This window comes from Eptesicus fuscus, chromosome 20, assembly GCF_027574615.1.
Source record: "Eptesicus fuscus isolate TK198812 chromosome 20, DD_ASM_mEF_20220401, whole genome shotgun sequence".
Lineage (NCBI taxonomy): Eukaryota > Metazoa > Chordata > Mammalia > Chiroptera > Vespertilionidae > Eptesicus > Eptesicus fuscus.
Window position 1 is genome coordinate 46,946,295 of NC_072492.1, and position 12,362 is coordinate 46,958,656.

Here is a 12,362-nt window from a genome sequence, read left to right on the forward strand (position 1 = left end):
GGGAAGCCTGTATCAGGGAAACATCTCCAGTGGCAAAACACTAGTTTGAAACGAAAACGAAAACCCCAAAGAACTAACCAACGTATTCATCAACAATAGAAAAACAACAAAACGAGTGCGCACACCCCCCCCCCCCCCCCTTGAGGAGGGCAGCCCGTCCCCGCGCTCCGTCCCGGCAGAGAGCACCCGTGAAGTTCCTCTTCCCAAAGAACAAAAGCGGACTCACACGTCTCGTTTCCCAGCATGGCACTGGGCCCAGGACCACGGAAAGGCATCGCTAAGACGCCAGCGCAGGCTGCAGCAGGGAGCAGTGTCCGGGCTGCGCGCCAGCCGCAGTCCAGTACCAGTGGGCGGCTCTGGGCGTCCCCCCGGCTGCGGAGGGCCCAGGACACCGGGAGCCTGTGGGGTTCCGAGGGAAAGGGACCGACCGAGAGCGCCAGCGCCTCGCCGCAGGGGAAAGACCACTGTCCGGGGTCCTGACAGGCCCGGGAAGGGACGGGAGCTTCCTGAGACTTCACAACCCGACGGCGGGTGTTCGATTACGATCTTTAACTCCGACGAGGAAAGGCTCCGCCTGCGCTGGGAAGGGCTTCCGATCGCCGTGAGGCTGGGCCCGCACACAGCCCGTCAGCCTCGGCGATCTGACCTAACCACGTGGTCTCCCTGTTTAAAAACGCCGCGCAGGGCCAACGCCGGTCAGCGCCCGCCGGAAACAGGCCTTGCTGCCAGCGGGGCGGAAGTATTTCCGCCCCCAACCAAGATGGCGCCCGCGGCGGGGCCGCCGGGCGGAAGTGACCTGAGGGGCGGCTGACGGGTCCATCATGGCGGCCGCGGCCACCTCCGCCGCGTTCAAGCGGCTGGATCTGCGGGACCCCGCGGCGCTTTTCGAGACCCACGGAGCGGAGGAGATCCGAGGGCTGGAGCGCCAGGTTCGGGCCGAGATCGAGCACAAGAAAGAGGAGCTGCGGCAGATGGTGGGCGAGCGGTACCGCGACCTGATCGAGGCGGCCGACACCATCGGCCAGATGCGCCGCTGCGCCGAGGGGCTGGTGGACGCCGTGAAGGCCACCGACCAGTACTGCGCGCGTCTCCGCCAGGCGGGCTCGGCCGCGCCCCGGCCGCCGCGGGACCCGCAGGTCAGTCCCGGGCCCCGCAACCCCCGCGCGCAGACTCCCGCGGACCCGCCCGCGCGCAGACTCCCGCGGACCCGCCCGCGCGCAGCCTCACCTGCTTTCGCGGGGAGCGTGCGCCACTTCGGGGCTCCTCCGCTCGGGGCGCGGCCGGCAGGCCTCCCGCTGGCTGCTGACCCACCCGCCAGGCCATCTGGCTCCTTCTGCGGGAGCCTCCCGACTTCCGGCCGGGAAGCCCTCGCCTCCTCGTGGGTTCCAGGGGCTCCCACGTCCGACGTCAGCGGGAAACGCCAGGGGTCTCCCTCGCCTGACAGCTCGGCTTTCTCCGTGTGACATTTCCCGACGTTCTTCTTAGCACAGATTTCTCCACGTTGACATGGTCCCCCCAGTCGTTCATTCCTCATACCAGCCTTCCCCACCCAGTTCCCCAGAATCACGTCCACAGTCCCAAGGAGCCAGGTCACCCGTGGCTGGAGGGTCGTGCCGGACTCCAGCATCAAGCCATCCCCGGTAATAGCGGAACATGTCCCCGTCGGTGAGCTCAGGTTATTCCAGGCAGGTGATCCCAAGTGTGCTCTCCTCCGACCGCCAGGATCAGACGTGAGGTGGAAGGACGCGGCCCTGAGCACACCTCAGGTTGGAGCAGCGTTTTGTGTTCTGTGCTTGGAGGACAGTGTTGACTTAGGGACAGGGACAGCTTGAAAAGAAAAGGGCGCGAGGGCGAGAAAGGTCAACAAGGATTTGTTCTTAAAAACCTGGGAGAAGAACCTTACAGCGACGTGCAAGGAGAAACTGCAAAAGTACCACTTAGCTCCATTTTGGAAGTTTTTAATACAACCCGGGTCTTAGAGGAAGTAGGTCAGTAGGCTGGGCTCCCACGATAGCAGGTTGGGGCGGCCGGTGTAGCTCAGTGGTTGAGCCTCGACCCGTGAACCAGGGGGTCACCCTTCGATTCTGTTTGATTCTGGGTCAGGGCACATGCCTGGGTTACAGGCTTAACCCCCAGTAGAGGCTTGCAGGAGGCTGCTGATCAATGATTCCTTCTCATAATTGATGTTTGTATCCCTCCCTTCCTTCCTCTCTCTGAAATCAATAATTCTAAAAAATGTTAAGAAAATGGGTTGGAAACAGCTGATTTTTGAAATGAGTGACCTCATTCCTCTGTAAGCTGTACACAGAGTACATGTCCCTCCCTACGTGGCCAGCCTTTGTTACAACTGAGCCATGCTTCAAGGTTTATTAGTAAATTAACTTGTACTCTTGCTTGCTTTTAGAAATGTGTTTATTTTTATAGTTGCTATATCTGACTTAAACCCACCAAACGTTGCCTTTCTTTAGGGCACAAAGAAATGGAAGTCTCCCAGTTCCTGCTCTGACAGAGCTTACAATCTATCCCAGCTATTAAATCCATGAAAAATTGATAAGAAAAAATGTAAATAATGTACAGTAGCAGTAGAAAACATTTTAGCATTATGGTGATCAGGTCCCAAAATAATTGTGCACATTTACCATAAGAATTCCGAAGGAAGTCGTTTCAGACTCGGTCCTTCCTTCTCAGCAGAGAGGGGCCTTAAGGACAGATGAGGCTTGGAATGTGGGTCTGAAATATGTAAAGACAAAACTGGTAATGAATTTAATTAAAGCAGGGTTACTCACCCTCGTGCTGTTGACATTTGGGGCCGGGTCATTCTTTGTGGGAGTGGCTGTCCTGTGGAAGTGTAGAAGCGTTCCTGGCCTCCATCTGTGAGATGCCAGCAGCACCCTCCCTCTCCCCACTGTGATCAGCACAGATGTCTCCAGATACTGCCAGGCGTTCCCTGGGAGATGAAATCGCCCCTCTGCCCCACACATGCAAACCAACGGATTCAAGGGCCCCTGGAAGAAAGTAGTGGAGGATGGGAACCCTTGACTACCAGGCTGATACGAAGCAGCGAGGAGCCTTTAAAACGAAGCAAAGATAATATCTAAGTAGCTGCTGAAGAAGGCAAACTTGACAGTAAAGGAAAAGGATCGATCGGAGGAGTAGTGAATGAACACAGCACAGGCTAAATGTTTTTGGATGAATCTGAGTGCGAGGTGATATGATGATGACCTGCATTAGAGTCGTGGAAGTGTAACAGAAACTTAGATGGTAAAGAGATCAAGAGAGCCCATCAGAAGGACATGACTTTGGGGAATTTAGCAGTAGAGTGTGATGTGTGCTAAGATAGATAGGGAGGAGATGGCCAAGATTTTTGTGAGGGAGATGAATTTAGTTTGAAGTAGACTGATAATGGAAGGGTAGTGACACCTAGCAGGCCGCAGCACAAAAGGCTGGACTGGGATTCAGAGGAGTGACGAGGACTAAAGATAAAGATGTAGTAGTGGTCTGCTTAGAGGTGATGCTTGAGGGAAGAGACTCCTGAAGTGAAAGGACAGACTGACAGGGGTGGATGAGGACTGAGACAAGTGAAGGTTCGGTGGAGGGCTGGTGAATAGAACAGCCAGCAAAGACGTCCATGATGCACTTGAAGAAGCAGGAGAATGTGTAGGAGGCTGAACATCTTTAAAGGGAAGGAGAAGTGCACTCACGAGGGGTCCACAGGGCTCCGTGCCATTGAGGCATCACAGGAGCAGTGGTAACCAGACTGTGCGATGACCAGGGTAGGCGTGCCTCTCCCTGGGCCTGAGCAAAGCTGCACGCCACAGGTAGGAGAAACTGGTGGGATTGCGCAGCACGCCCCCTTCAGGAACTCCATCGCACTGCGCTTCGATGCCTTGCTGAAGGGCACTGCGCAGGCTCCTTGAAAGCTGTGAATCCTAAAGTGCCCCCACACTTCAGCCTGCCGAACACGCCCTGCCTGTTTCCTCCTCTGACCCTGTGCCTTTCCCTGTAGCCACAGCCGTCCCGGGAGAAGTTCTACAGCATGGCTGCCCAGATCAAGCTCCTCCTAGAAATTCCTGAGAAGATCTGGAGCTCGATGGAAGCCTCTCAGCACCTCCACGCCACACAGCTGTACCTGCTCTGCTGCCACCTGCACAGCCTGCTCCAGCTGGATTCTTCCGGCTCCCGCTACAGCCCCGTCCTCTCCCGCTTCCCCATACTCATCCGGCAGGTGGCAGCGGCCAGCCACTTCCGGTATGTGGACCGAGCGTGATGCTCTCTGGTGAGGGCTGTGCTTCACCACGACAGCTTTGTGGAGGGTGTCTTCTTTCCTGGGGCACCAAGACTCTTGTCTCAAAATGTGCAAAATCCCCTGGTGACCCTTGTCATCTTTCTAGGACAACCATTCTGCATGAAAGCAAGATGCTGCTCAAATGCCAGGCTGTGTCGGACCAAGCAGTAGCGGAGGCCCTGTGCTCTATAATGCTCTTAGAAGAGAGTTCTCCTCGCCAAGCCCTGGCAGACTTCCTGTTGGCCAGAAAGGCAGCTATTCAGAAACTTCTCAACCAGCCGCACCATGGTGGGTACCACGGGAATGGGGAAGGATGCGCTGAGGGAGACCGAAGCATGCAGAGCATTTTCTGTTACTAACGTTACTAGAGGGGAGTGTTTAAAGGGATGGTTTCTTCCGTAGGTGCTGGTATCAAGGCTCAGATTTGCTCATTAGTGGAGTTGCTGGCCACCACTTTGAACCAAGCTCATGCTCTCTTCTACACTTTACCAGAAGGGCTGCTGCCAGACCCATCCCTGCCGTGCGGCTTGCTCTTCTCAACTCTGGAGACCATCACAGGCCAGCATCCTACCGGTAAGCTCGTAGCCAACCTTTCTTATCTTCTGGTTCATTCAAATGATGGTTATTGAGCATCTACCATCTGCCAGCTACTATGCTAGGCTCTGGGATACAGCAGTGAACTGGACAAATACGGAACCCACCTTTGTAGAGGTAACAGTCTAGTGGTAGAGGAAGATTTTGAAGTCAAATACACACATACCTGTTTAATATCAATATTGGTCTTTGCTCTGAAGGTGGAGTAGAAGTTGGCTTGGGAGCATTGACATGAGGGACCTCACCAATGTTACCTGCATTGAGAAATGATATTTAAACTGAAACCTAAAAGTTGAGTAAGACTTAGTCAGGTGAAGAAGGCAGGGAAAAGAGTGCCAGGCAAAGGGAAGAGGATGTGCAAAGGCCCTGAGGCACAGTGAGGGGCCTCCCGGAGTCACACAGCGTGGCCTATGCCCTGCTGGAGGGAGTGGTCGCCTCTGAAGAGCTATAACTCACTCATCAGGATGAGTGGCCATCAGCTCTTCCCTCAGATCTTCAAGGGAGGTTGGAGGATGGTGAGAAACAGGAAGCATCACCTTTTTCAATTTGAGTTCATTTGCAAATGTCGCGGACTGCACAGCACCCAGGACTTCTCTCTTCCCCATTCCATTCCTCGCTTTCCTTGCCTTCTCAGCCAATAGGATGACCGGAGTTGGAGGGAAGCTGCCAGCTCCCTGATGACGGAGCCCTGGACATATTCTGTGCTTCCCTTTCCCCCCTTTTTCAGGGCTCCAGTCTGCCCTGCCCAGAGGAAGACTAGATGGTCTGTGGAAATTCCTAGGTCCATTGTTTAACATGCTGTTCAGAGGAGGGCCCGGCTCCTTCTCACTTGGCCTTCTCTTTAGAAAAGGGCGTCGGTGTTCTCCAAGAAGAGATGAAGCTCTGCAGCTGGTTCAAGCACCTGCCGGCATCCATTGTCGAGTTCCGGCCGGCTCTGCGGACCCTCGCACGTCCCATCAGCCAGGAGTACCTAACCGACACGCTGCAGAAGTGGATCCACATGTGAGTAGGCAGAGCTTTCCCGGGGCCGGCAGGACAAGCCTGACCTCCTGGATGATGCTCTGCACACCGCTCACTAGGTCAGGTCGGCCCCTCACTCAGCCACCTGTCGCCAGCTTCATGGCGGGATAGCCCCTACTGTGGGGAACCAAGAAGGAATCTGTCTTTCAAAATACTACGTAGAGGATTTTAAATTCTCTTTATGTACGAGTTCTGTCACCCTAAACTTTTCTTTAGTTCTTGAAGACACTCTGTAGGGCTCTCGACTTCCTTCCAGATGCCTCAGAGAAGCAAGGGTAGGCCGGTGAAAGGGCCACAGGCTCTCCCCCATTCAGCCAGAAACGCTGTGCTTATGCGTATTTGTAACTGCTCTGAGATAAGTATGTTTATGTATTAGGAGGTTTTCAGATGGAGGCCTGCTCTTTCTCTTAATAAAGATGTGGAATCACGAATCCAGTGAGGCCTAAGGAAAATGATTGTGTTGCAGGTGCAAGGAAGACATTAAGAACGGGATCACCAACCTGCTCATGTTCGTGAAGAGCATGAAAGGCCTGGCGGGGATCCGGGACGCCGTGTGGGAACTCCTTACCCATGAGTCCACCAGCCGCAGCTGGGACGTGGTGTGCCGGCGGCTTCTGGAGAAGCCCCTCTTGTTGTGGGAGGATCTGATGCAGCAGCTCTTCCTTGACCGATTACAGGTACCGCGGGCAGTCGGTTTTAGGGCCAGTCCTGGTGCGATCTGTGACTGTCTGGAGTGTGTTCTTTCCCTGCTGACTTACTTCAGGGAGTCCTAGCGTGCCTTCCGGGGGGCTCTTCTGGATCCGCACTGAGACCCCGACTCCGGTGCTGGAAGAGCCCAGGCCTCTGTCAGGTGGTCGGGAACGTGTCTGTGTCCATCAGTGATGACTTTGTCCTCTGCCAGCGTCATGTCATCTGAGCCTGGAGGACTGCCACTTGGTCCTCTTGTGTTGAGATTTCTGAAAGGAATTGCTCTTCTCGTTCTGTTTCAGACGCTGACAAAAGAGGGCTTTGACTCCATCTCCACGAGCTCCAGGCAGCTCCTCACCTCCGCCTTGCAGGAGCTCGAGAGCAGCCCCAGCAAGTCTGCGTCCAACAAGCACATCCACTTTGAGCACAACATGTCTCTCTTCCTCTGGTCTGAGAGTCCCGGTGACCTGCCTTCCGATGCCGCCTGGGTCAGCGTGGCGAGCCGGGGCCCGTATGGCGGCAGTGGGCTCTCCATGAAAGCTCAAGCTGTCAGCCCTTGTGTGCAAAACTTCTGCGCTGCCCTAGACGCTAAACTGAAGGTGAAACTGGATGACCTCCTGGCTTACCTTCCCTCTGACGACTCGTCACTGTCCAAGGAGGTCACCCCCGTGCAAGCCAAGAACTGTGCCTTTGACAGGTACGCGGACGCCGGGACTGTGCAGGAGATGCTGCGGACTCACTCGGTGGCCTGCATCAGGCACATCACGGACTGCGTCCGGGCAGAGCTGCAGAGCATCGAGGAAGCTGTGCAAGGCCAGCAGGGTGCCCTGGGCCGTGACAAGCTGCATGCGGTCCTCTTCATGGCCAGGCTCTGCCAGTCCCTGGGAGAACTGTGTCCTCACCTGAAGCAGTGCATCCTGGGAAAATCTGGGAGCTCTGAGAAACCAGCAAGGGATTCCAGGGCTCTGAAAAAACAAGGAAAGGGGAAAACGGAGAAAGTCCTACCTACGCAGGCCCAGTGGCAGGAAGTTAAGGAGCTCCTCCTGCAGCAGAGTGTGATGGGCTACCGGGTGTGGAGCTCGGCGGTTGTGCAAGTGAGTACAGGTAGCATGGCCGCGTTCTTTTCTTGCTCCCCACTCCTCGTCTCCCTGTCACTACAGTCCAGTCTTGCCGACCTTGATCTTTTAACAGGAAGGAAATAACAATTCTTACTCCACACAGAGCAAATGTCAAACCTCTTCCATTCATTTTTAGTCTGGACTTAGACAGAAACCCTGGTGATTTTTCCCTTCCATCTAATGAGAAAGACCATCTCTCTGGAGAAGGATCTGTATTTCCTGCTCTTCACCCTAAATATCACGTTCCCTATAGTCTCTGCTGTTGTCTTAAGAGCTGACATTTGCAGAGTAATTAGCAACAACATCCCCATTGCCGATACCAGTAATTAGCCAAGAGGAGAGTGACGTTTGCCACTTGCCACCCCACGTGACCTAAGCAGCAGAAGCTCCAGAGTCTGAAACAAACTCTGCAGGATCTGAGTGGCCTCTCTGGGCATCTGCCTTTTATTACCAGGTTTTAGCTCATGGATTTGCCCAGTCATTACTTCTAGATGATGCTGGTTCAGTCCTGGCCACGGCCACCAGCTGGGATGAACTAGAAATTCAGGAGGAAGCGGAGTCTGGCAGCAGCATCACATCCAAGATCCGACTCCCTACCCAGGTAAGCCAGGGCCCTGTCAGAGCCGGGCTGACCTGCTCTGGGGAAAGGAAAGAGCTTAGAAAGTCACTAATTGTCAGCTGCGGAGGGTGAGCTGCAAGTATAGTTACCACTTTCTGCAGGGGGTGCGGGAGGCAAAGTGGCCCTGGGGCCAAGTAAAGAGACTGCTCCAGAGTCAGTTATGATTCTTCCCTTTCATAGCACAGGCTCTGCTAATTAGAGAACCACTTACCCTTTAGTGAAAACGGCAACGTACAACAGTGCCACCAGCCAGGTCGACCCAGGCCACCAAGGAAATGACAGCAAATGTCACTCGGATCTGTTAGCTGGTCTGTAAGAGGGGCTGATTGGAGAGGTCAAGGTCTTGGTGTGAAGCCAGGATAGATGGACCCATATTTACTGCGTCTCACTTAATTGGTGCAAGTTGGCGACTCGGTGCTCCTTTGTTCTTTCAGCCGTCCTGGTATGTGCAGTCCTTCCTGTTCAGCTTGTGCCAGGAAATTAACCGGGTTGGAGGCCATGCCTTGCCCAAGGTGACGCTGCAGGAGATGCTGAAAAACTGTGTGGCTCAAGTAGTAGCTGCCTATGAGAAACTCTCAGACGGAAAAGAGATGAAGGTAGGTGTTTGAAGTTTTCTCCACTAAACACTGAAATAAACCTTAGCTTTTTCTGGGGTCTGGGCAGCGCACAGCAAGGACTCTGGGTGTTGAGGGTCACTGAGCCCAGGCTATCGAGTTGGTAGTGGCCCACAACTCTGCGAGTGTGATTACACCGCTCTCAGGGGTCAGGCAGGTCTTCATAAAAAGGCAGTCAGTACAGTGGGAGGAGGAAGGCCTCAGAGTAACAAAGACCCCCCTCCTGACCAGGCACAGTCACACACCGGGGTTTGGGGCGAATCACTTACATCTCAGTTTCCTCGGGATCAAATGTGTCTCTTAAACTAAACGGCTCTGGGGCTGGGAGGGAGTTGGAAGGATTACAATGCACAGCCTGGCGAGGTATTTAAGAGTCCCTGCCTCCCAGCCCTCCTCTCCCCTCTCACCCATGGTCTGGGAAGCATTCTGCCCTCATGGCATATTCCCATTTCATTAATAACACTTTTATGACAGGCCCACCTCCCAATTTGGGAAGAATTCAGGTAAGCCTTCTCTTCTGAGCTTGCTCACAAGGCCTCTCCTTCATGCAAGGGGCGTTTTCCCTTTAAAATGACCATCTCCAGCACCCGAGACCTTTTTTAAGGGCTGGGTCCTCCCTGCGGTTGGGTTTTAAGACCAAGTTTCTAAGCTGTTTGTTGTGAGATTCAAGTGGTCTGCGTGTGAAAAGCATCTGCTTCTGAAATAAGCTGGGACTCAGCCAACCCGTGACTGTTTCTTCCGTGCATGGAAGTCATCTCCCTCAATGGGCGGCGGGGCATTCGTTTGCAGAGAGAAGGTGCGTTCCCAATGACCCAGAACCGGGCACTGCAGCTGCTTTACGACCTGCGCTACCTCAGCACTGTGCTCACAGCCAAGGGTGAAGAGGTGAAAAGTGGCCGCAGCAAACAGGACTCCAGGTAGCCCCACCCCAGCTCTCCCAGTACAGCCTCTGCCAAATGCAAGCAGCCCCGTGCCCCTTTCCCGGGGAGCCACCAGGAGCCGCGCTGCACGGTAGCTGTGCTTGTTTTAGACAGGAAGCTCTCCTGTTGCCAGCAAGATAAACATGACCACCTGCTGGATAAACCCCATGGCCAGGCGGACTAAGTGGGCTCTCATTCCTCTTCTCGCGAGTCAGCCTACCAGCTGTTGGTATAATTGGAGCCTCCAGGGCCCTCCCTACACACAGCATGGGAAAAAATGGACTTGACTTAGACATCACATCAGCTCAAAACTCTTGAGGATTATTAAGCACAACAGTTAGTAACAAGTGGTACTGAGCCAGCAATTAAGAATAAATCCAGCTCCAGGATTTCCATAGCATTCAAGTACCAGAAAATGGGTTTTTGTCCTAAAACTGTGGCCTCATCATCCTAATCCTTTTTTCAGAATTGAGAAAGTGGCTGACTACTTGGAAGCACTCATTGATCCTTTTGACCTGGATGTGTTCACACCACACCTCAACAGCAACCTCACGCGCCTGGTGCAGCGAACTTCTGTAAGCCAGTCCCTGGGACAGATAAACCCGCTCTAGCGCTAACGCTCCAGGAGGCAGGCCGGGAGGGGCAGGACATGAGCTGAGGTTAGTTATAAAGACTGAGAGAGGATAAGTAAGTTCTCACTGCTGAGATCTGACCCCTTTCATGGTAGATAAGGGTTATTCAGGTTTATCAAGGCCTCAGAAAGGAATAAAGGAGCCATGTGACCGAGATTCTGACATGTGGCAATTTTTAAGCATTAACACACTGAAAAGAATGTTCCCCAAAATGATGGTGATCACAAAGTATTCACTTGCACAGCGGTTTTAACTGGTCAATAAACCCACCATGTTTCTGTACCCCCTTCTTGTCTGTCAGGTTCTGTTTGGACTGGTTACTGGTACAGAGAATCAGTTCACCCCCAGGAGCAGTACATTCAACTCGCAAGAGCCCCATAACATACTGCCGCTGGCATCGAGTCAGATCAGGTAACGATTCCACCAGGCTTCTGCTGGCCCCCAGCTTCCTGTTCATGCCACTGAAATGCCTTCATCTTGTCTTGGAGGTTTGGACTTCTTCCACTGAGCATGACAAGCACTCGAAAGGCCAAATCAACCAGCAGAAGCATCGAATCCAAATCCCAGGTTAGTGCAGAAATCAAGTTCATCCCTATGGATCCTGTCCCATCTCCCACCAAACCACCCAATCGGCTCCCCTTAAAGAATCGATAAAGAACTGAATGACAGAATGCACTAATGCTGCTTTTAATGGCGGCGCAATATAGAAGTACAGGTTTTACTAGCTTGAGCTGATACGTTTCAAAGGTGCTCATTTACACTACCAAGTAGCCTCAGATAGAAACAGGCCTCAGGCTGCCGAGGCTGGAGAAGAGCTGCAGGGCAGGAAGGAGGTTGTTCTTGGGTTTTGTAGGATGAGAGTGAACTGCTAACCCGGCACTATCGTTATACTTGTTTGGGAAAAAAAATGGTTGTTTTGGTGATGGTTTCATCTTCCATTTCTTTTACTTGGGTGGTAAATAAAAGGAAATTTGCTTTCTTGAGTTTTACATTTTCTTGTTAATACACATTTTGTTTCAGTAGGTTGCCATCCATTAGCCTGCAGGAGGAGTCCTGGGTATTTCTGCATTGTGTTGTATACATGTGTGTTTGAGAGCTCAAATGCTGGCTTCTTATAGCATTTACTTGTTTACTTTATTGCTAGACAAAACATGAGCAATGAATCCTTTCCACATTCCCTGCCACAAACCCATTAAGATCCAAAATCTTTGTCAAACATCTGGTTTTAAAACTTGGGAGATGGTAGTAAAAAAAATTCTTGCACAAAACATCCACTCCATAAGCATTGGCCTGTGCAGTAACTTCCCTCCATAATTCTAAATTTCTACTTCAAGTAACCGACCTTTAAATTCTGTCCATAGTAGAGGAACCACCGGGAAAGGAGGTGTGGATTTACCCTTTCCTACAGTGGTTCCCTCTGCAGTTTAGTCGTCCCCATGTCCTCTTCAGTCCCCTGAACTAGAGCTGCCGTGCTTCCAGGTCTGTGTGTGCTGTGTGCACTCCGAGTGGGGCGGGGCGGGGCGGGGTGGGGCAGGGCGGAGGGTGAGCAGGCAGGAGGATCTGGGTGGACTCTAAGGCACTTTCCTCTCCATGCCATGGCAGGTTGTCCCCCCGGCACTCTCCCGAGCAGATGACCCGACGCATCCCGGCTCCTTATTCAGGCAGTTTGTCAGTGAGGACGAAGACTCTACACCTTCATTATTCAAACTTGGTTGGCTCTCTAGTATGACCAAATAACACGGGACATGGCCATCACTCTCTAAATAAATACTACTGCATCATTTCTACTAACGGTGCCTCTGCTCATCCGTTTCTAAGCCATGCTAGTCTGTCCAGTCTCAGTGGTGGAATGTGGCCCCTAGTTACTGGGGGG

General features: G+C 53.1%; 1 protein-coding gene across 1 annotated transcript; it reads left to right on the plus strand.

The window, feature by feature from the left end:
* The first annotated feature begins 815 nt into the window (after nt 1-815).
* On the plus strand, nt 816-12,357 carry COG1 (component of oligomeric golgi complex 1). Its single transcript, XM_008156254.3, has 14 exons — nt 816-1,136; nt 4,007-4,248; nt 4,392-4,573; nt 4,688-4,858; nt 5,725-5,881; nt 6,366-6,576; nt 6,889-7,680; nt 8,159-8,305; nt 8,758-8,919; nt 9,727-9,854; nt 10,324-10,432; nt 10,791-10,900; nt 10,978-11,056; nt 12,092-12,357. Exons 1-14 carry the CDS (start codon nt 822-824, stop codon nt 12,224-12,226), a joined length of 2,940 nt encoding a protein of 979 aa, XP_008154476.2. The 5' UTR covers nt 816-821; the 3' UTR covers nt 12,227-12,357.
* The last annotated feature ends 5 nt before the right edge of the window (nt 12,358-12,362 follow it).

Bases quoted from the DNA above. Each gene is read 5' to 3' on its own strand.
- COG1 (XM_008156254.3), top strand. From the start codon at position 822: ATGGCGGCCGCGGCCACCTCCGCCGCGTTCAAGCGGCTGGATCTGCGG. The intron at 5,882-6,365 runs GTGAGTAGGCAG...ATTGTGTTGCAG, and splicing joins CTGCAGAAGTGGATCCACAT to GTGCAAGGAAGACATTAAGA. The intron at 10,433-10,790 runs GTAAGCCAGTCC...CTTGTCTGTCAG, and splicing joins GCCTGGTGCAGCGAACTTCT to GTTCTGTTTGGACTGGTTAC.